The following is a 23,495-nucleotide window of genomic DNA, read 5'->3' on the forward strand; positions in this document are numbered from 1 at the left end:
AAATATTTTTCTTAGGGCTATTGCTCCCTAAAGCTTTTAAGAGCTGATGCAGTCTAAATAGAGCCAGCCAGAAGTTTTGAGGAGAAAAATTCCTAATGAGGAAACCAATCAACTCTTAAAAAAAATTCAGCTGTTGAAATGGAGAATTTAAAAAAAAGCTTAATCAAAATAACCCTTTTTTCCCCCCAAAGATAGGTGATTTTGAAACATTCTGCTTTCAGGGTGAGATGTTTTAAATGGCAGTTTGTTTTTTTTCCCCACACTCCTGGCTTCTGGGAGGAAAAAAACCAAACAACTGACTTCTCATTCTGATCTAGGATGAGTTGTCAAAATGTCAGGTACCGTTGTGAGATGGTGAAATTATTGTTGTGTCAGTTCTACCTGCAAACAGACACACTGCTCCCTCTTCTTCCTGCTTTGGTTCACCTGAGCCCGGGTGCCATACCTCCCTCATTTTGCCTCATTGCTGTAAAGCGGTAAGCCCACAGATGTGAAGCTGACAGTGCAGACGTCACCGTGAAGATTCAAAATGGATTTACATGTATGAATTTAGTCTTGTTGACTGTGTAGTCACGGAAGCGTCAGAGGAGTCTGTACAAAGCACAGGCTTCGTTACCTTTGGCGTGATTTCGTGCGTTGGCCACATCTCTACCCAAATGAATGATGGACCGTATGTTTTCTGACTGCCTTTACCTCTTTTGGATCTTCTTTGTCTGTAATTATACCAAACCTGATGAATCATTTCTTTGAAAGGTCGTGTAGTCAAAGTGTAGAGAAGAGGATTCAAAGCACTATTTATTGGCAGTATAAAAATCACCACCCAAGAAGTTATGGTACCTTAGGGAGGGAAAAAGAAAGGAAGCTGTAATATGCATTCCAGCATTTGTACCCGTTAATTAATGCAAGCACTTGATGCCTATGCAGCACAGCTTCCTGGTGAGAGGGGTGGTCGTGCACTCCTAGGCTGAGCTCATGTCACAACAGGTACTTTTCTTTTCCTTTTCACTGTTAGACTTGCACTGCCCTCTTACCTCCCTCTGTTTCCAGGGCTCCCTGCAAAACCCGACATTTTTTACTCTCCCAGTACTTCCGTTTATCCCTCTTACTTTTCTGTACCACAGCTCCCTGTTTGTCCTGGCACGCTTCTTGTTTGGGCTGAGCCCCGTTTTCTTGCCCCAAAACTTTTTGTCTCTGCTTTGCTCCCTATCTCTTCCTGTGATCTCTGTTCCCTGTCCTTTTCCCAATGACTAGTGACGTGCAATCCTAACGATGTCCCTGATGTCCTGTCCTCCTGCAAAGCAATACCCGCCAGTCCCTGTATCCCTTCAGAGGCTGGTTTTCTCCTCTGCACCAGGACTTCTCCATTCTTCCCCCTGCAAAGGGCATTGTATACATCCTCCTTATTTCCTTCTTGCCCTGTTGGTAAGAGTTTCTGTGTTCACACCATCTTCCTTTCTGAAGGTTTCCTGCTCTCCTGCCTGTATCAGAGTGTGTGCATTTTTACAGCATCCCCTTCTCATCCTTACTGTTTGGGAAGATAAGTCAGCTTGTTACCTGAGGGGCAGGTGGAGAAGGGACAGGATTAAAGTGCTGAAAGATGTTAGTGGGTGCCCTCCGGTGCATTGTTTGATTTATAAAACAATTATAGAACTATTCCAAGCTGCACAAAAAGCTTAATTCACTCTCCCTCCCTGCCCCGGCTTTATGACTTTGTTGCAATATCAATATGTTCCTGTTGATGCCCATAACATTCTCTACAGTTTTGGAAACAAGCAGATGCTTAGTTCAAAAGCTGTCACAGTGTATCCCCAAAGAAAAAGAAATGCTATCAAACAGGGTTTAAAACTTCTGTAAATTTAGACAACTATCTATGATGTCTTTAATTTTATGAAATGAGTAGTTACTGTTTAATCTGGTTTATCTAATGCAGAACATTCATTTGTTGAACCCAAGATCACCCTGCGGTTCAGCAAGATTTCTTCAAGGTTTCTTGGCTGAAAACATGTGCTTCTACTTTTCACAAGATTTTCTTTAAAATTTCTTAGGTAGTTTGATAACTTCATGAAGAAGCATTTTAGAACATTTAAAATGACTGAAAATATTCGACATAATCAACGTAACTTCCAGACATTTGAAACGTAAGTCAAAACTTAGAAGAGGTGACTCCCAACACTCCCGGGCAGCACATAAAAGACAAAATCCTCTGAGCAAAGATGGTTTCTTGCCAACGTAGTATTGTGACACATATCTGTACGCTGAGTCTCAGTTCGCTATTGCTGATGGTACTGTTCATGTTCACATGTTCTTTCTAACAGGGTTTACAAGCCCTACATAAAGAGGTTATTTTTCTGGCATGTACTGGTATTGCAAAGAGAAGGAAAAAAAATAAGGTGCAAATTTTAATCTTTTACGTTATGCTATTTTTACATGGGAATTTATTCATAGCATAAAGAAGGTAAGCACAGCTTAATATAACTTGATGTTTTGAACTATAACTACCAGTTTGTAAAGGAAAGTTATTTCAGGATAACAATTATATTGTTAAATCAAGATAGGGAACACTGTATTGTCCTGAGCCATATCTAGGCGACAGAACCAGCAAAAGCCATAAGACGAGAAAAGCCAATGCAATTCAGCCTTGGTTTTCACACACGTGTTGTACATTTTATAGGTATTCTGTGGAGGCAGACTTGAACGATTTGAATTTTGGGGTTTTTCTGGCTGACTCAAAGGTGACTAATCTTTGATGATTATAGTAATATAGTTCAATTCAGTAGTAAAACTATATAGTTCATTATATTGTGTGTACATGTATCTATAGATATATAACACAAGGTTCATTATAGTAATATAGTTCAATATATTTAATTCTTGTTCTTCTGAAGTAGAAACAACACTCTTCATATAGACACAGTTGAAACAGCCTCACAAAAGAAAGGACATACCTGGTATTTCTACTTGAAGTAAAGAAAGGAGTTTCAAAATAAAAATGGGGATCCAACATAGTGCATCAGTAAATACAATGAAGAAAAAACGTTTAGCAAGGATCATCTCTTTTTTAACATGATTCCGAATTTCAGTAGCCGTAATAGCTGTTTGGTGAACACTGTAGAACATACTCCCGTAGGAAAACACAATGATGATAAAAGCTGCCAAGTTTACACCTGTTTAAGAAGTTAAAATTAGTTAAAATTTAACAGCATAATGGCAATTCCACATCACCTATTTGCAGGCTGCGTAGTAAAGAAAAATTTTTCATCTAAACTGCTAGTCCCATAGAATTAAGTGGCCAGAAAATCTGAGTCTGTCTTCACCTGAACACTGAATTTTCACCTCTACTCAGGTATTTATGTCATTCATCGACACCTGACAAATGGCTGCCATCTGATCCAAACTACGTAGTTCTCCTCTGGTCTTACCATTGCTCTACTTCCCTGACAAAGTCTATTCATTCAGGAACTTAATGGTCATTAATTTCTTTCTACTTTTTCAGCCCTTCATGCATTTTAAGATACATGTGTAAGTATCTATCTAATATAGTAAAATATTCAGGCCGGAAAAAGTCTTTAAGTGCTTACTGGAGCATCTAAATACGAGGTGTGAACATCACAGCAAAGCTATCTTATTTGTTTGAAAATTAAGTTCATTTGTGGCTCTAATCATATATAAAGAAATGCAACTTACCTAAAAAAATGACAACAGAATAAATCTGACTTCCTGAACTTTCTGATTGTTCTGAGTGAAGAGGAAAACAGACGCCGTTGGTGCCATAGTAGTTCCTGAAAAATTCCTTATTGCTCAGTGGGATAAAAGCAACAGCAAACCCGATTATCCAGATAAGAACCAAAATGGAAATTGTCCTGCATTTTCTGGGCTTCAAACACCTAAAAGGATAAACTATGCAGATGTATTTTTCCAAAGTCAGGTAAGTCAACAGTAAGACTGACACCTCTGTAGACAGAATAGCCAGCGATCCCACCAATTGACAATGAATACTGTCCATCCACAACTGAGCGTGCTTGTTGTATTCTCCGCGATATTTAAGATCAAAAGCTCCAATCACAAATAAATATATTCCCATCAGACAGTCAGCACCTGTGGGCACAGTGCTTAACATCATTATTTACACATCTGAATTTCCCATTCTCTGTGTATATGTATATTGGAAAACAGACACACACGTATATATGAGTACATATTTATAAGTCAGCTAATATAGAGATATAAAATCAATATTATAGTTGGAGTGCTATTGTGAATTACAATTAAGGCAGTATAATTCAGTTCTATTCCTCCCTTTTTATTTTCTAATTTTTATTTGGACTGACAGTCTGTGTTTCATACTTGTTTCCAACCTGATTTTTTGAAGCTCAGATAAAATTGGTTTGCAAGTAGAAAAAGATATGGCTTTGTTTATAGAAATATTCTTGCAACCCTTTTTTTATTAGGTCTTATTCCTTTTGATATTGACGTTTGGCTTAAGATAATTTGCTTTGAGTAGGGCATCTCTGCTGGATTCAAAGTTTAGTTTTGGTTTGTCCACCATATGCTAGTTCAAAACTGATGTGCATAGTCTTCTAAGACTAGTAAAAGAGGAGGAGCTGTCAACATAGAGCTGAAGGCTTCTCAGGTATTTTGGCTAGAAGTTTTGCATAGTATTCAGATTGTTCCCATGGAAACAACAAAGTTTCAAGATCACTGACATGCTGTATTTAGAAACGTTGCAATTATTTTATACACTGTTGACAATTACCTTTCAAAATGCAGCTAACGGCATTTGTGAAATACTTACAGACTGTCCTGTATTGAGACAGGGTACTCAAGATTGTAGTGATTGTACTGCCAAATAGTTTGTCCATAAATTTGTCTTGCTTTTAGGACTAAAATAAAAAACCCTAATTCTTCATATTGGGGAGCTAGGAGGGATTGATTTTCTATATTTGCATAAGTAACCTTTTGCTCGTGTGAAGAATAGAATAACTATCTTGAACACAATATTTAAGGTTTATGGGCCTTTGAGAAATTTGGAATTTTATTTCTTCTTGCTGAAGAAAGTGGGCATTGGACACAATACCCTCAGCATTAAAATCAAACATGAAACCTTTGGAATTTATCAGCTGCCAGAGGCAGCATTTAACGAGACCTCCTGGTGTGTAAGGTACAGCATTTTATGTTGTCATTCGCAACAGCATGAAAGTTCAGTTAATCCAGTGCTGGAAATATGTCACTATATTATAATAACAAATATCATACACACTATGAGCAGGGTAAAACAATATTTTGCTTTTACACATGGAGTACTCACAGCAGAGAGACATTATTGAGATGGCGTGGAGCTTATTCTCCGATCTGATATAAGGCCTCATGCAGATAACAAAAATATTTCCAAAGCAGGTGATGGCAGATACAACCCAGACAAACACTCTCTGTATGATGCTGGCTAAAAGATTCTCAAGGGATGAAATCCCATCAGTATTGGGCTTACAGCTGCGCACATGAGGGGCATATCCACAGTACTGGAATTTCTTAAAATATCTGGTTGTGAGAAAGAAAAACAGGTAAGAGATGGTTCTAGTTTGGTTACCAGAATATCAAAACTCTCTAGTAGCTACTCAGAAAACGTATTCTGAAAGAAGAAAAATTAATTAAAAACTGTCAAAATTTGACAACTGCTCACATGCTGCTTTTCATACACTTTTGTTGTCAGTTACCCAGTATTCTGTAAATTGTAAAATTCAGACCAAAGAAAGCAAACTGGAATAATCTACTTACATGTGGGAAAGGTTTCTCAGAGGTCTGAACATTCTTCTCTGGATGTTTGCAATTTCAATGCCCTCCAAGCTGCTGTAAACAATATACTCTCAGTAAAAGGCCAGAGAAACTCAGCAGTAAAAGAACGAACTTCATGAGCATTTAATAGTGCTTCTATGATTATAGGAAACTAGAGATGAACTTTAATTGCATCTAATCTATCATCCCTTTGAAACTTGAAGAGAAAGTCTGTGTAAAAGCTGAAGTGGAATAACATAAATTGCAGTTAATTCTAATAAACTTGCCGTTCTTCCAAAATCATGAAGAAGGCTCTTTTAGTGCTCTCAGCAGTGCAATCTCCGATTATTATGTTGCCCTTCCAAAGTATTGTTCTACTGATGTTCTTTCATCATCTCTGGAAAAATAACAACTTGTTCCAATAGTAATATTTTACATGTCTCTTCTGTCTTTTATCCCAGGGAGTGCTTTACTAGACAAACAAACCACTGCAGGAATTTGGTCTTCATTGTGTCAAGAGCAGCAGGAAGCTGGGACACAGAACACAGCATATAAGGGAACACGCTGGCTTTCTTGTGACACACAGATGGGATTCCTTATTTTATTTTATTTTTTTTAATATATTGAAAATGGCACTATTATTTCCCCTGCAGTGCTAGGTCAATAAAGTGTAACTGTGTAAGTTGTTCTTTTAGAATTTCAGTTCCTGTATTCTTCCAGTCCATCCCATCCACAGGTTAGATGTGAAACCAGTCAGAGGTCTTTGGTTCTCCTTGTGGGGAGCCTTATTTGAATTCACTGTTCAATGCTTTGAGTGCAATATTCATGTGAGTTCTGAGCACATTTAGGCAAAAGTGGAGAAAAGTACAAGTCTTACTGGTTAGTTGCTGTGGGCTGGTGGGCAGTTTTACTAGGAGACAAGAAAAAAGCCCCCAATATGGAAGTGTGTTAGTTTTATTTAAGCGCTGCAATGAATCTCCGAGTGTGCTTTCCCCAGCTATTCTTACTATTTCAAACTAGCAAAGAGGCAACTGGTGTTCTGCAAACTGCTGAAATATACAGTTACCTATAGATCTATCTCAAGATTTAACAACTTTCTTAACTTAAAAACATGGAAGATCATGGTCACTGAGTTGCATGAGTTCTTTGGTGTTAAATAAGGGATAAAGTGTATGCTGTAGCCTGACCATTAGGGATGTAGTTAATTATTCTTTTCTGTGCTCAGCTGCTTATTTTCATGAAACTGGTATAGATTTAGTATTTTCAGGCTGTTAGCCATTTGTCAAATTTAGTTGAATTTAGCCACTGGATTCCAAATCACTGTGTTGATCAGTTCAGCTTCCTCAAAGGCATGTGCACTGCTGGCTACAGCTCAGGGGTCAAATCATAAACTCCTGTTACACTCCTATCCAAGGAAACATCTCTTTTTGGATCTCCACAATCATTTTTTAGTAGGGCCTGTCGCGATAGGACAAGGGGTAATGGTTTTAAACTAAAAGAGGGTAGATTTAGACTAGATATAAGGAAGAAATTTTTTATGATGAGGGTGGAGAAACACTGGAACAGGTTGCCCAGAGAGGTGGTAGATGCCCCATCCCTGGAAGTGTTCAAGGGCAGGTTGGATGGGGCTCTCAGCAACCTGATCTAGTTGAAGATGTCCCTGCTCACTGCAGCGAGGTTGGACTAGATGACCTTTAAAGGTCCCTTCCAACCCAAACCATTCTATAATTTTCAAATGATGACCGACAAGAACCAATGCTGTGCTCTACCAAGCTGGTTATTGCAGTTGTGCAGTGGCCTGTGAAGGTGTACTTAAATCTACCGCAGGATAAGTTCAGATTTGCAAGATTGTCACTGCACTGTCGCACAGTTTTAGGAAGAGCTCTGCTGTCAGAATTCAAGTTAGAGCTGCTGTGTTAGTGCACTCACAAAAACTCCCCCTAAACTCTTCAAAAAGATTTGTAAAAGTCCCACCTCCCTGTGACATGGCAGCTGAATCATACTTCGTTTATATTGTTCTTTTCATGGTGTTAGCAGTAGATTCTGTAAGAATGGAAATGTGTCCCCAAAACTTGTACATATACCAAATTCCTTTATAATTCCTGTCTTTACATATCCTAATGGTATCTGCCTATGGTGTTAATAGTCCCAACTGGACCTTGCATGACCCTTAAGCCTTGTGAACAAATTGTGCAAGGTCAAACGAGCGTTGCATTAAACTTGTTCTGTAATAGCAGAAAAGACAACATCCTTCTCTAAGCTGAATTTATGATCTCTTTTTGTTGGAAAAATTGCCATTATGAAACTGGTATTTTCAGGAAGGAAAATTTGAGTATTGCTAGTAATTATTTTCCAGGCTCAAATTGTTGAGGATCATCATAACTATAAACTATTTCAAGGGCAATTTCTTACAAAACGTATTCTGGATCACGTCCTTCTGAAGGAGATGTGCATAATGACAAAGAAAATACAGCTAAAATATAAAAACTTGATACTTACAGGGATTTGAGTTTAATTAGAAAATCAAACTGCTCTGTTTGTATTTTCTTGATGGGGTTGTAGGAAAGGTTCCTGTAAATACAACATAGACATAAGTAACTTTGTACAGGTTCCTTACAGCTTGTTCTAAAAATAAAGTCAAACTACAGAACCCATTTGCTTTTCCAGTCCTGTAGGAAGGACTTGTACAATCGGCAGTTCCAATTGCAAATGGTAACGTTCATTTAGTGTTATTCAGCTTGCTAAGCCAGTGGAAAGAGTAGTCGGATGCTTCACAGGCATGCTATTACCATGTACACACACATGCACAACTGCCTCCCCCAACCTGATGCTTAAAGGTTTTGACTATAGAAATACTTAGTTATTAAACTTCCCAGACTTGTCTTTCAAGTAAAAGAACCTAGCTGAACCGCATGCATTTAGAAATAAATTACAATTGATTTTGCTAGTTGCTAAAATCTATTTTTTTGTAATCATTCATGCGAGTTCAAGAGACAGAGGCAGTGGCATGTAAAAATAGACATTAGCATTAGATGCTATCACTCTGTACAGGAGTGTTTCTAGGTACATCCCCTTTTTCTTCTCCCTATAAATTTTCCTTGTTTTTGTTTTGATATTGTAACTAAGATGCGCAAACTCCATAAATGCAGCTGTACACACTTGGTTGCCCCAGTGTGTTGTGATGGATCCCAAGGATGCTGGAAAACCACAAAAATAAGTTATTCCACATACTACCTCCTCTCCTCTGGAGAGTTCTTCAATTTTGTGACTAGTGCCTCTTTCAGATTATGCGAGAAAGATTGGGACTTTCCAGCAGCAGCGTTTGAGAATTTGCCTATATACGCGTCATAGGAAAAAGAGAGACTTGTCTTTCTGGTTTTATAATACCTTATACTTTTTTGGAACTCTTTCACAGGAAAAAAACAGTTGCAAACAAGGCATCTGTATGATGCTCTTATATGTTTATGATCTATTTTTAGAGCCAAATCCAGATATCACATTAAACATTCCATCAAATTATTAATTTCTCATTATATAGCTAGCATAGCTCATTTTGTATATACTAACAAGATCTAGAAAAAGGTAGAATTTGAACTTGCTGTCTTTGGGGACATGAAAATACACATCTTTTACAAAACTATTCCAGGCAAAATGTTATATAGAATTACTTTTGGGATAAGTGTTTTTTTAGGCAGAGCTTAAATGATGCATACAAACAAAAGGTGCTCTTTTCTTTCCCAGTATTCATGACTGAAAGCATCATATCAAATGAGTAATATACAGTTATATATAATAATAATAATCAAGAATCCTTACAGTTGTGAAAGCTCCTTTAGATCCTTAAATATATATGGAGGAAGAGATTCAATCTTGTTGCTAGCCAAATCTCTGCAGAAACAGCCACAGGTAGGATACAGTAAGTTCTTACTAGGCTCAGTAATTTTACCGAACAGTTTTGCAATTTCAAAACACACAGTTTTATTCTATTTGCCAAATAGGATATTATTTATTATATAGGTTATCGCAAACTTGGACTATAAAAGAATACTGTTAAAACAAGGTGGGAAGCTAGATCCATCAGATCTCTCTTTGTCTAGTTAGTTCAGATATGCCATTAGATACATAATTTATTATTATTTTATTTACTTCAAAAAGAAAATAAAATACCCTTAAATTGGGTTGTAGGAGCTTGGAAATAAATTAAACATATTGTTTTGTGATGGGAATTCTTTCACGTGGGCTAACCAGCACATCTCTCCCTTATTTCTTCTCTCTACCTTGCTCCTTATTATCACTAAGCATAAATCCTAATAACTGTGGACAAAGGAGTAAAGGTCTCAGTCTGACTGAAACTAGCAAACTGGTCTAAAAGACACTGAAGGCACACACGCACCTAGACTGTGGTGACGTTAAGATTAATTAATATTATTCTGTTCAGGGAACATAACGATCTCGTGAGCAAAATACCCGACATTATTGATACAGAGTATGTATTTTATCGACTATTTCTTCCCTGTTAAATATATAAAAAAACCCCTGAGGATGGGTGCTATCTCCAGAGCATGTTATATGAAATAGAATTTATGATAAATGATATTTGCAATGTAAGTTATAAAACTTTGTGACTTGTACAAGTAAGAGAAGAAATTTACTCACAATTCATCTAACATCTGGAGAGAAGAAAAGCTGTTTTCATTTAAAGAGCTGATTTTATTTTGTCTCATTACCCTGAAAGAATAAAACAAACTTACATTGCTGCTTGTCGACATCTGTTTGGTTTTGGAGAAAACTTTTTATAAATTTCAAGAATTCTCTCTTCTCTGCATCTTCAAGTATTTGCCCAATTCAGTTAATAAAATAATTGGATCTAGAAGCTTACCATTTTACTATTTGATAAATAACTTTTGTTGCCTATACACACATGTATTTGTGCATATATATATACACACACCCATAGGAGGCTGGTATAAATTGACTGAGGGCAGGAGGAAGATTAAGTGGGCTGGAAGGCTTGTGACCTAACCGCATCTCGGACACAGGCACATGGCTGTGCCACTTTTCCTTTACCCGTATTTCATCTGCCTCTGAGCTTGCTTCTTAAATGAACTACCTGGATTTTAAAAGCAAAAAGAAAGCCAAGAATATGGGTACTGCACAAGGGTTAAAAATTAAAAGTGCCAGGTACCATGGAGCCTACTAATCTATCAAAAAGTGGAAGGGATTTTCTGAAGATGATTACATCATCACTGAAGAAACTTTGGGGAAAATTCTAAAATTGATGAGCCAGCCAACCCATCAGCCAAACAAACCCTTTAAAATAAAGAAACAAGCTATGTATTTTGTATGTTTGCTGCTTATTATTATGAGATTTTTGCCTCCTTTTCCAAGTAAAAAGTTAGAATGAAAATTTCTAAATTTTAGTTTCAGTCAAAATTGCTTCAGTGAAGTTTAGTTGCATATATCAATGCTGAACTTTGCTATAAATGTAAACAGTGGTTATTCTGTATGGTGCTCATTTAAAACCAAACAATTTAATTTAATCTCTTTGTGCTGGTTTTGGCTGGGATAGAGTTAATTTTCTTCACAGTAGCTAGTATGGGGCTATGTTTTGGATCTGTGCTGAAAACAGTGTTGATGGCACAGGGATGTTTTGGTTGTTGCTGAGCAGTGCTTGCACAGCATCGGGGCCTTTCCTGCTCCTCACCCCACCCCACCAGTGAGTAGGCTGGGGGTGCACAAGAAGTCGGGAGGGGACACAGCCGGGACAGCTGACCCCAACTGACTGAAGGGATAGTCCATGCCATATGACACCATGCTCAGCTGTCCTGGCTTTGTCTGGGACAGAGTTAACTCTCTTCTTAGTAGCTGGTACAGTGCTGTGTTTTGGATTTAGTGTGAGAATGATGTTGATAGCAACAACTAAAACATCAGCGTGTTAAGTAGCGCTTATCTTAAGCCAAGGACTTTTCAGTTTCCCATGCTCTGCCAGCAAGCAGGTGTGCAAGAAGCTGGGAGGGAGCATAGCCGGGGCAGCTGACCTGAACTAGCCAAAGGGGTATTCCATACCATGGAACGTCATGCCCAGTATATAAACTGGGGGGAGTTGGCTGGGAGGCGCGGATCTCGGCTCTGGCATCGGTCAGTGGGTGGTGAGCAATTGCATTGTGCATCACTGTTTTTTTTTTTCCTTCCCCCCCCTCCTTTTTTTTGTTATATTCCTTTTCATTACTATTATTATATTTCATTATTACTATTGTTAGTATTATATTTTACTTTAGTTATTAAACTGTTCTTATCTCAACCCACGAGTTTTACTTTTTTTTTTTCTCCTTTCCTCCTCCTCACCCCACTGGGAGGGGGCAGGGGGAAGCAGCTGCGTGGTGCTGAGTTGCTGGCTGGGGTTAAACCACGACATCAGCATATAAGGCTGGGGGAAGAAGGAGGAAGGTGGGGGACATTCGGAGTGATGGCGTTTTGTCTTCCCAAGTCACTGTTATGCGTGACAGAGCCCTGCTTTCCTGGAGATGGCTGAACACCTGCCTGCCAATGGGAAGTAGTGAATGAATTCCTTGTTTTGCTTGGCTTGCGTGCACGGCTTTTGTTTTACCTATTAACCTGTCTTTATCTCAACCTATGAGTTTTCTCACTTTTAGTCTTCTGATTCTCTCCCCCATCCCACTGGGGGGGAGTGAGCGAGCAGCTGTGTGGTGCTTAGTTGCCGGCTGGGGTTAAACCACAACACTCCTTGAGATCTAAATAATCATGATACTCAGGAAACTTCTATATTAGCTGTAATGAATCACTTGACTGTTCAGCACAAGCGTATCTCACTCTGGCTAGCTAGCATATCCTATTACTTACAGTACAGTGAGAGTGTTGCAGGAGATGAAAGTGACATTTCTTACATGATGGATATGGTTGCCTTCAAGGTCTCTGGGATATAAAAACAAAACATCAATCACTGAAATAAATTCAGGCAGTTATTCTAAGGTAATTAAAGAAAAATACTACTAGAACTTCATGACTGCATAAAAGAGAGTGGGAACCAGAAATACAATATTTCTGCATGCTTAATTGATGACTTCAGGTCATCAACCCTGAAGTGACACAGCAGGCACTCTGTAAGATTCAGTGCCTCATTAGAAAAAGTGGCGTGGAAGTGCCATACAAAGACAACAAAATAATATTTCTAGTGAAATAAGGTAGACTTACAGCCAGTTTAGTCTTGGCATATATTGGCATAGAGGTTTATCAGGCAAATGACCAAGAGAATTATTCCTCAGCGCTCTGAAAAAAAGAGAAATAATATAGCTGGCTGTATTTGCCAAAAATTACATTATTGAAAAAATTCATGTCTCTTATGTTTGTACTTTTGAAAAAAAGGCAGTCAAAGCTTGATTCGTTTCTTATAGTCTTGAAGGTAGTATTATTTTCTTAAACTTCCACATATTTTCCCTGTAGCATTCTGCGGAGCAGTATTTTATCCTTAACTTGTTAATTACCAGGTAAAGGAAAGTTGTTCACTTCACTGCTATTTAAATAAAACATAGCAAGGCAATACAAGTATTTTGACTATTCGGTCATAACATGTAAGTTCTACGGGTGGCGGAAGAAGGGGGATATGGAGGGAGGTTTCCCTCTGAGCTGCAGGGGAAGAGGGTCCCTCATCTTTGGGGCTGGAGAGGGCAGCGGCAGGTTACGGACAGGGTCTCGGGGAGGGAGGCTGGGCTGCTGGCAGGGGGCAGGAGCTATGGGACCCCTGCCTCCTGCACCGCAGCTCTGGAGGACAGCTGGCACCCATTGCTGCAGCTGCCGCGTCCTTGCCCTCTCAGTGACGTTGTCTTTTTACCATTTTTCCCACCCGTCTCTCTATGCTTTTCCAGGCACCGCATGTCCGCTGCTGCCAAAATTCTCCTACTCCAGCACATTTTGCCTGGGGGTAAGAAAAAGCCGCAGGTGTACTGCCACCACTCTGTGGTGAGCAAGCACAGTCGTTATAAAAATGTTTTTATATATATATATCTACCCTTTCCATTCTGTTCTTTTAAATAACACTTCTGGTTCTTATTCCATACTTACAGGAGAATAAGTGATTTGAGTCCATAAAATGTTAATGGAGAGATCCGATTTATCCTATTATTTTCAATTACCCTATAAATTACAGCAAAGCATGTATCAGATTGATAATTGACTGCAGTCTTAAATTGAACAGATGATAAAAAGTAACATACTTTGAAGTGAATTTCTTCAAATGTCCATTCAAACTACTTAAAAAATTAACACACTACTCCTTAGCAGGTCAGGGTATCCATCGAATTAATTTCCTTTCAGAAGAATTTAATTGGGGAAAAAAAAACTAACTTAGAGAAAGTAATTACTTTCAACTTCGGAAAAAGTGTTTTCCTGCGAGTTTTTAAAATCCTTTGATCAAGACACTTTGAATGGATTATCTGAAAACAAAGCAGCACCACATAACAGTGTTCCATGGCAATCCAACAGTTCCAAACACACAGAAAATTGTTAGGCATGTTATTATTTGCTTATTTTAATAACTTTACTGAGTCAAAATAGTATTTAATTTTCGTCTGTCTGAAAAGCAATAGTAAACCAATATTTCAGATTATGACAGTCATTTTGTCTGGGACATTTCAAGCACTGTTTACAGAGAAAGACCTGCCCAAAAAATTATCTTTCTATTGTTTTATAGTATCTGAGTTATTTCATATATTCATTTGTAACAAGCAATTACTGATAAGCATTATTTAGTATTGTAAAAGTCATCAGTCATTGGAGCCATTAAGGCCCAAGAACTAATTTCTGCTCTCGCCAAAGTCAATTGGATTTTTACCTTGCACAGTGTAACAGGAGTTCCTTAGTTATTATCTAGTATAAAGTACTGCTATGCACAAAAATGGAAGCAATCCAAATATTTCTTTGAGGTAATTTAATTATTCCTGGAGAAAATAATCATACAAATAAGAAAACAACGTACAGCCATTCAAGTCTGTGGAGATCTTCAAAGACACCAGGCTTCAAACTGGTTATCTTGTTGTTACTGAGGTATCTAAAACAAGACCAACCAAAAAGTTAAATGAATGGAATGATTAATTAGCATCAGATGCATGAAAATGAGTTTTAAGATTTTTTTTTTCCCTTGATAATTTATCAGAATACTGCTAAAAGTTTTCATAATTATAATTTTTTATTATGGTAGTTTTCATGTCCTTCTTTGAGAGCAAGGCAAGACTGTCTAGTGAGGACTTTCAGAGAAATTATTTAGAAGATTTTGTCTTATCTATAAGAAAACACAGCAAGCTAAATGTTTTCACTGTGTCATATTTTAGGCCCTTCCTAGTTTCCTTCTGTGGAGTGATTCGTTCCGTGAATGTTCCCAGGATCCCGTTCAGTCTTTGCTAAGGATGTTAGCCATAAGTGTAGATATCAGAATCATGGAAAAAGAAAGGCTGAGAAATGAAGGGGGAGGGGGACTATAAATGGTCTGGGAAGGTAATAACAGCAGCTGTAATAACAGATAATCAACCACACTTATGTGACAGAAAAATAAGAGGTGCAACATTTTAAAATCTTCCTTTTAAAAACATTGCAGAAACAAAAAACTGAACCGAACAATGCAATTTGTGTTATCTCTTTCACTGAGCATTTGCCTTAAAAAGTTAGAAGCACCTTTCAAAAAGCTGCTGCAAAATAAAGAAAAAAGTGTTTTCATTACCAATACTAGTTACTTTGGTTTGCTTCTGTAAACCAAAACACTGCGTTAAAGAGTTTTCATCCTTCACAAGCTCTCACTTTTGTTTTACTCCTTTTTCATTCTCTGACTTTCTACAGGATAACTACCATACTGTCTCCTTCTTCCATTCTGAGGATTTGGGGAATAGGAGTGAAGTATGGAGCCCACTTCTATTTTCAGAGTATTGTCCTGTCAGATAAACTGGCACAGATAGCTCTTAATCTATCTTTGCTTTCTCAATGCAATCGTTGAGTTAAAGATTTGAACAATTTTGCAACTTCCTAACATCAAATCAAATGAGAGAGAGATGTCCATAGTGACTCTCAGAGCTCTTCCCGCTGTTTTTTACTTCAATATTTGAAAACAAATACTTACAGTTTTGTCAAGTTGTATAAACCTTTGAAAGCACGTTCAGATACGGCTCTGATTTTATTATTCTGAAGATACCTAAGAAGATACAAACCCAACAACAATTAATTCTCTAAGCATGCAAAGCTGAAGCAAGCATAAATAACCCATTAAAATCTATCAACTAAACTGAATGCACATCTGACACTTGAAAAGAAGCTGTCAAACTTGTTACACCTTAAATTTGACAATAACCGTTTCACAGCTATAGCTACAAAGACTGCAAAGGTGTTTTAAAAGAAATACCCCCCTCCAGCAGAATTACAAAATTAATTCAAAGGGATGCTTGGTTTGCCTGAGATAAACAACAAAGTGGTTGTTTGTGACCTCCTGTTTTAGGTCCTAACCTTGCAGTTCTCACCCGTGTGACCTGATATTTATGTTTAGCCAGAACCCTGCTACAAGCAACATTTTGCATGGCAAATGTCAAATTAAAATGTATTTTTGAATTTTCTGTTTATAGTATCAGAGAATTTTCAAAATGCTGCATTTTTAAGATTATGTAATAAAAACGTAAAACAAATCTTACTAATCTTCTGTAAAGAATACTATTTTTTTCCTTCTGTTTATCTACCCTGATGAAATAATGAGTTCAAAAATATTATCAACTGCAAACATTAAATCCTTTTCAAATGATTTTAAAGCATTATAGTGTTATCCTCCGAGTAATATTTAAATATAAATCCTTTTAATTAAATTACAATTAATAAAGCATCCAGGTGCATTCCTGTTAAAAAGCAGTAAGAAATCTGACATTGGCTTTTACAAAATGGGTTTGTGTCAAACACTGCTCAAGAGCGTTCTGAAAATGTACAGTTCTCGATCAGAAAGGTGTGAAATTAATATCAGAAACAAATATTTTGTACAGATAGATATGGATGTATTTCTTTTAAAGAAAGCCTATCTTTCAAGACTTTAAGGTCGTAATTGCACTTAATTTTGTGAACACAAGATGGTGCTGCAGTACAGCACAGGTTCCATAAAAATTAAACTCCAGTAAGTTTTCTAGGAATGTTAAGCACCTTGGATGCGTGAAGTAGGAGCCCTGCTCTAGACTTTTGCATTTAATTCAATTCTATATAAAGCAAACTTGTTAAAGGCTATGATTTTTGAACAACATGTATGTTACACATCATAAAACATAACGCAGTATTGTGTTGCCATAACAATTTGACTAGTTGGGGCATTATCAAATTGGTACCAGACATAATTAGGAGTAAACCCAAGTGCCATGTGAGTGACATGGCAATGGGAAGTTTAAGTTTCCAAACTTTTGTTTTGCAGAATAAATGGATTAAGTTACTTTAATTTCTTTTGGCGTATTACTGTTCTTTATAAATGTAACTTCCTTCAGATGTGATGAAAGTTTAGCATTTTTCTGGTACAGAACAGTCAATATAAAAAAATTAAATATGCAGAAATTATGGTTTTGCAAAAAGAGAGATGTCAAATCAAGCTATTTGAGCCAAACAGGTTACACAATTAGATGAGGTACTGAAGAGTAAGACAAAACAGAATTTTGAGTATAAACTGAGGGTTTTCACTTAGATTTCAGGCTCTGTGTGTGTGTATGCAAGAGGGAGAGGATAAATATTTAAGGTACTAAATAGATATTTTAAATTGAAGCACTCCCTTACAGATTTTTAAGGTCTTGGTATTTCTTGAAAATATCAGCAGAAAGTTTCCTTAGCAGATTCCTCTGAAGAGACCTGTAGGAATGAATGCACACAGTAAAACTACTCTCCCAGCTTCCTACAGTGCTGCCACTTTTTTTATTCAATAAGAGCAGCTTTCACATTGGTAAATAATTAAAAGCAACATGAAACCATCTGAACATGCTACTTTGTTTCTCTGAATGGTTGTATCTATTTAAGCGGTAAGCCAAATACTTTATAATCAAAAAATATTCTTCCATGTCCCCAGAGCAACTGACAAAATAATAGTTAAGTCTAAGAGTTAAAAAGCTTTGAGTATAAACTAAACCACAGATTTACTTCAAACCTCAAATGCACATAGAGCTTATTTCCCAGTGCATGTGTCCCTATGTCTCCATCTCCATTGGGCACCGACTCAAGTGTCCTGTCAAGAACAAAAATCCTTCAGGGCGTGGTTGGATTAGAAGAGAGCCTAGCCTGAAAGCTAGCTGAACCAACTCACTGCATTTTCTAAAGCTAGAACTGGGCCATTATTTTTGAAGACTTTGTTGACCCTGAGCCAACAGCCAGTTTAAATATATATTTGACATTCCACATCGATCTTTGTTATGAAGTATTGCGGTATTCGAACATGGACCCAACAAGGAGAACCTCAGCCACACGTGAGCACAAACTGGTACCAAACAGAAAGATCCATACCCCTGCTCTACAGGGAAGATCCTCAGGTAAGGACATGTGATGCTGCCCTCTGCTCACCACACAGAAAACAGCCTCTCAAACACTGATGTGCAAACTAAGAGCAAATCTCAACCATTCCCTGATCTCTTCAAAAAGTTTGGCTTACACATACATATCTGTATGATGACCCAGCCCAGATCAAATCCTTTTAAATAACAGCGTATTCAGAGACATCAAATGAGAACTAAAAAGATTTGCTCAAGCAGGTAGTTCCACTGAGTTCAAGGTTATTGACTTTATTGGCAGGAATATAGACTTTATTGGCAGGATCCTAGAATAATAAAAAGGTCCTAAGCATTGTGTCTTGAAAGGAAACATTTCTTTTGAAGATTTCTTTAGATTTCCTGAAACTGTTGCTAGCTCGAGTCACTGTTACAAACATGAAAAGATCACTTCACACAGAGTTTTTTAGTTCCTTTTCTCTCCTTTTATGCAGGGAAAATCTGTACTTAAAACATTAAAGGACTTGTCAACAGAGAGACACTATGCTTTCACAAGCACCAGCTGAGCCAACCAGTCATAATTATAAGGCTGCAGTTGTGAAAAGGTTGTAGGATTGATAGTCAAACCTGAACAGAGCAAGAGACCACTTTTGTGCTCTACTTACATTATGGTTATGTTTGAAGAGACTGATGGAACAGCATGCAGTTTGGCAGCATCGCAGATGATCTCCAGCCCTTGGCAGGTACACTCTGCTGGCACAGCACCAGCCACTGCGTGAGAACAAGAATGTGGTTGGGGCAAAAGGTGGGATGGGGGGTGTGATGGGATGTGGAGAAAAGAAATATGGTGTAAAAGAACAGTAGGCACAAAGACAGACATACCAGGCTGTGTTAAACAGAAATCAAGGCACACATTTTTACGTAGTTGATTTAGACGTGGGAAGACCCTAACAAGAAATACAAAGGGACATAAAAAATTATGTTACCTTCTGACCTCTGTGAAAGAGCTTGTAAAAGCTCTTTGAGATTTAGGCTTGATGATACAGGAATCTGGCATGGCTTTTTTGTGGCTCTTTTTTAGATTATTCAGTCCTCTTATATTTACTAGAATGAGCACAATTCTGTCCAGGTAAAAACAGGATGAAAATGGGTCAGGAAGTCTTTGCTCCCTTTCATCCCATCTCTGTGCTTTAAGTTAGTGCTCATAGTAGACAGCAGAGTCAGAAAATCCGTACAAGGGGACGAATGCCCACGGAAGTGGAGGGGGTTTGCAAGAATCATTTGATGTACGAAGAAGTGAGTTTAGAGGAATGTTGCCTTCATTTCACTCTGAAAGATGTGTGTTTCATGGTCTTTCCAATGATATTAATATATTCAGATAAACATTTATATTGCCCTCCTAATTGGCATATGTTTGATGCTTCCCTTACAGAAAATGAATCACTCTTAATGGAATTGAAATTAGCTTCAATGCATTTATTCATCTGAGACATTAATTCTGTTTTACTGTAAATGAAACTGTACTATATTTCTCTTTCTGATAAGCATATTTGCTGTGTATTTATTTCTAGGAATCATCAGTAATAATCACACAAATAATATCTGTATTTACTTACAGCACTCGGGTGACTTTGTCTGAAGTGCATGCAGAGATTCCAGTTTATTGTATTTGTCCTTTGTATAATGTTTATCAAATTGCAGAGACCATCCATTGTTGTCTTCTAATAAAAAAACCACAAATATAAGACACATTAGAATAGAAATAAAAGGTAGAAATACCTTCACTAAATTTAGTTGCATCAAGTTTTATCTAAGTAACATGTTTTTCCAGAACATTTCATAGATGACTAGATGACCTTCTCTTTATACAGCTGCCTAATCACATGTATGTATGGAGATTATGAGCTGCATAGTAGGAACAGCTTATTATACCTTCAACAACATTTTCTGTGGCAGTTGCACTGAAAAAGTATAATCTTTCACTTCAGAACTTTCTGTTTACATAGGAGTCTAAAAATGAGAGGCAACCGTATTTTCCTACCTCCTTAAATGTGCAGGTTTGTCACTTTATCCAGGAAAGCTCAAATGATTACGATGACTCCAACTACTTCTTTCAGAGGGCTGTCTCACACTATCACAGCCTATAATTTCTTTCCTGAAAATCTAGATGAAGGCCAAATGAACACTGCTTTTCAAGAGAATGGGTGACATGGTGTAACATATTCAAGTCAGTATGTTTAAGTTAAGCTTACTATGCATCTTCATAAACAAAGCATTATTCTGTATTACCAGTTTGGTCACTGTGCGGAGATGTACTGGAACAGAGTGGTGTATGGCCATAAAGGTGAAAGTTGAAGAGCAGACCTTTCAGTTCCTTCCCACAAATGGAGATTTCCAGATACAGTTGTGCTGGAAACAACTACAGACCTGTTTCTTGGAAGTCTGTTGTATATCTGACATCCGTAAATTAACTGATCAGGTAACCACTTCCAAAACAGGGCAGGAATACACATCACCAAAAAACCAAAACAAACAAACAAACAAACCAACCCCACAAACACCCCCCCCTTGCCTTTAAAAGCTGTGATCCGATTTTAGTTTATAGTTTATTAATTTAAGTCTGACCTCCCTTCAGCTTTGCTAATGACCACACCCTGGTAGTTTGAAGCACCTCAATTAGTGCATATACATCAGTAGCAGAAATGCTTCTTAGGATGGCACTCACTAGCTGCTGAGTCAAAGCATCAGTAATAATTGAAAGCATTACTTTGTAAGGATACCTACTTTCAAACAACATTTATATGAGAACTCTGAGGATGGCTCTGCTTTGCTAGTCATCACAGTCTTAGTTTCACTCTTATGATATGCTAGCAACAGTCTTTCCCCCTGCAGTTTCACGTGGTAATTGTTTAGTTATACCTAGATACAATTCCTCACGGACATTGCTCTATAAATCTTTATATTCAAGTAAGCATTACTACTATATCTATCGGCTTCAAAATAGGCAGGGAGAAATAAAATATATTTACTTCTTTGCAACTTTTCCCATTCTGAAACGGTGTCTCATTTTTCATGTCACATTACAGCTCGGCTCTTTTCTCAGCTAGGTAGGGAAACGACCTTGAAAGCATCTCCTGAAGCCTGCCTACGGAGTGTCAGCAGATGGAGCTATTCTGAGAGATGCCTGCCTCTTTGCTGCCTGAGCTGAAAAGATGTACTATACACGCTGATTAATAGCTATTATGAAAGATTAAGTAATTTCAGGCAAACTATCTTTTATCTAGTTATTCGTTTGTTATGCATAAGTTGAAAAGATAAAAGATTCAAAGCACACCAAAATCTCTGTTTTCAGGAATTGCTCCATTAAGAGAAAAGACAGACTTGAAAAGTGCCTTCTTCACTCAAAAATTAATGTGAATTTATGCCCTGCAAGAATGCCAGCTTCCCACCCCGAGAAGGCATTTAAGCACGTTTTCCTAACTTCCTCAAGAGCACCTGGTACGCTCTGATCCATTAGCAGTTTTGCCAGTTTAGATGATTAAGCGGATATTCAGAAGCGGCCTAATGCATTTTGGACAAAATGAAAGGTGCTGGCAAACCTGCAGAAATACTGCTCCTGTCTGTTTTAAATGCTCAGCAGAAGTTCAGTTTTAGGACTACCTGCGACATGGAATCTGTAATTGATGAAGCGATGAGGACAGATCCTTTGCCAAGCGGTGAGTGCCTTATAATGCTACTGCCCTGTAGTTAGGGCTGTAATGAGGTGTCCCCTATCACTATTTCTGAATATTTAACTGGAGCACATCCATTGACTTTCATTTGCAAGACTGGACCCAGCAACTGGGACTTGAATAAACTAGTGGGAATACAATGTATGCAAAGGAGGCGACATTTAAGAAGAAAGGAATCTTTCATTGAGGATTTTTAAACAGAAATTCGTAAAGATGTGTTAAAAATGAGCTTATTCTTTGAGTACAATCATACCAAATCAATACTTTGCATTCAGGAACACAGTCTCAAAATGTTTTTGGACTTTCTAATTCATAATTATATTAATAGAAAGTTTTGGACAATGAACCACTTATCTGCAAATTCTGAATATATAGTTAAAAGCCATAAATTCTAATCCTCCTGTAAGCCAATGAACATATAAAGTATCATCTTTCTGCATTTCCCTGCTTCTGACACTAAAGAGGGAATAGATGAGATTTTTTTTTTCCACCTTTTAGTATTTTTAAAATGCTTTGCCATGTGACAAAGCATGTATAAGAGGTGACCATCACTGCAGTTCACATCTGCAGAGAAAAAAGATGAGCAGTGCCTCCTACACTAATGGGAAGGAGGGAGCAGTTCACTACAAAGGGGAAGTTCACCAGCGTTTTCAAGGAAGTCAAGAGGCAGCTGTGTATTTTTGGGTGGCCATAAAAGAGAAGGGGAAAAAAAGCACAGAGAAGAGAGAAGATGGATTATTTTGTACTGGAAGCATTCCAGTTGTCTGGAGTTTCTGGTCAGTTCATTTTAAATAATGGGCTTTTCTCATGGCATTGATTTTCCTGCCTTCTACTAGAAATACAAAGGCATAGTTGAATATAACAAAACAAGTTATTCAAAGTTTTCTGACCTTCAAAAATGTTTGCTTTGGGACAAGCTTTGTGCCCAAGCCTGGGACAGTCTTTATTTTATACAAACTGCTTTGTCAAATCCCAGAAGAATGTATTGTGCAAATAACTATATTTAGTACAACTGTTCGGTGAAGCACTCAACGCCAGAACTGTAAATCACTTTGTGATCGTTTAGAGTTTATATGGTAGGTTTGTGACCTGTTTACCTCTGTCGAGATGAGGTTCTCCAAACACTTTAAGAAATGACTGGTAATAGTACTGGTCTTGAAATCTCAAATCTATCATTTGGGGGAGTACATCTCAAATGAGAAATTGCTTTTTGCCAAGCCAGCTCTAAAATAGATTATGTTAGCTGCACTTCTGTAAAAAATGAGATCTGAGAAAACAAGGCATCAGCAAATCTTCCCCTACATGGGATAAGTGAAATAAGTAATTGTAAACTGGATTTATATGACTACAGATTAATACACTGCTCCATCTGACTACAGATTAATACACTGTTCCTTGCTAGAAGTTGTCAATTACCATTTCTGATGGGAAAGGAATGAGAAAGAATATGTTAATCCTGACAAACTACAGATTTGAATAATCCTTTCAGTGGCAGATCCGAGAA

At 37.6% G+C, this 23,495-nt stretch overlaps 1 protein-coding gene across 1 annotated transcript in view; it reads right to left on the reverse strand.

The window, feature by feature from the left end:
• Positions 1–132: 132 nt before the first annotated feature.
• The window catches only part of RXFP1 (relaxin family peptide receptor 1), a 33,652-nt gene continuing 10,289 nt past the window's right edge, over positions 133–23,495 (reverse strand). Inside the window, exons 3-18 of the mRNA XM_050895584.1 lie at positions 19,877–19,981; positions 18,926–19,031; positions 17,563–17,634; positions 15,893–15,964; positions 14,762–14,833; positions 13,849–13,920; positions 12,982–13,056; positions 12,631–12,702; positions 10,426–10,497; positions 9,586–9,657; positions 8,269–8,340; positions 5,773–5,844; positions 5,306–5,535; positions 3,685–4,095; positions 2,946–3,164; positions 133–837 (exon numbers count right to left, since the gene is read on the reverse strand). Of these exons, the coding sequence (XP_050751541.1) occupies positions 536–837; positions 2,946–3,164; positions 3,685–4,095; positions 5,306–5,535; positions 5,773–5,844; positions 8,269–8,340; positions 9,586–9,657; positions 10,426–10,497; positions 12,631–12,702; positions 12,982–13,056; positions 13,849–13,920; positions 14,762–14,833; positions 15,893–15,964; positions 17,563–17,634; positions 18,926–19,031; positions 19,877–19,981 (2,096 nt within the window). The 3' untranslated portion in view covers positions 133–535. The remainder of the gene's footprint in view (positions 838–2,945; positions 3,165–3,684; positions 4,096–5,305; positions 5,536–5,772; positions 5,845–8,268; positions 8,341–9,585; positions 9,658–10,425; positions 10,498–12,630; positions 12,703–12,981; positions 13,057–13,848; positions 13,921–14,761; positions 14,834–15,892; positions 15,965–17,562; positions 17,635–18,925; positions 19,032–19,876; positions 19,982–23,495) is intronic.

Source organism: Gymnogyps californianus, chromosome 4, assembly GCF_018139145.2.
Source record: "Gymnogyps californianus isolate 813 chromosome 4, ASM1813914v2, whole genome shotgun sequence".
Classification (NCBI taxonomy): Eukaryota; Metazoa; Chordata; class Aves; order Accipitriformes; family Cathartidae; genus Gymnogyps; species Gymnogyps californianus.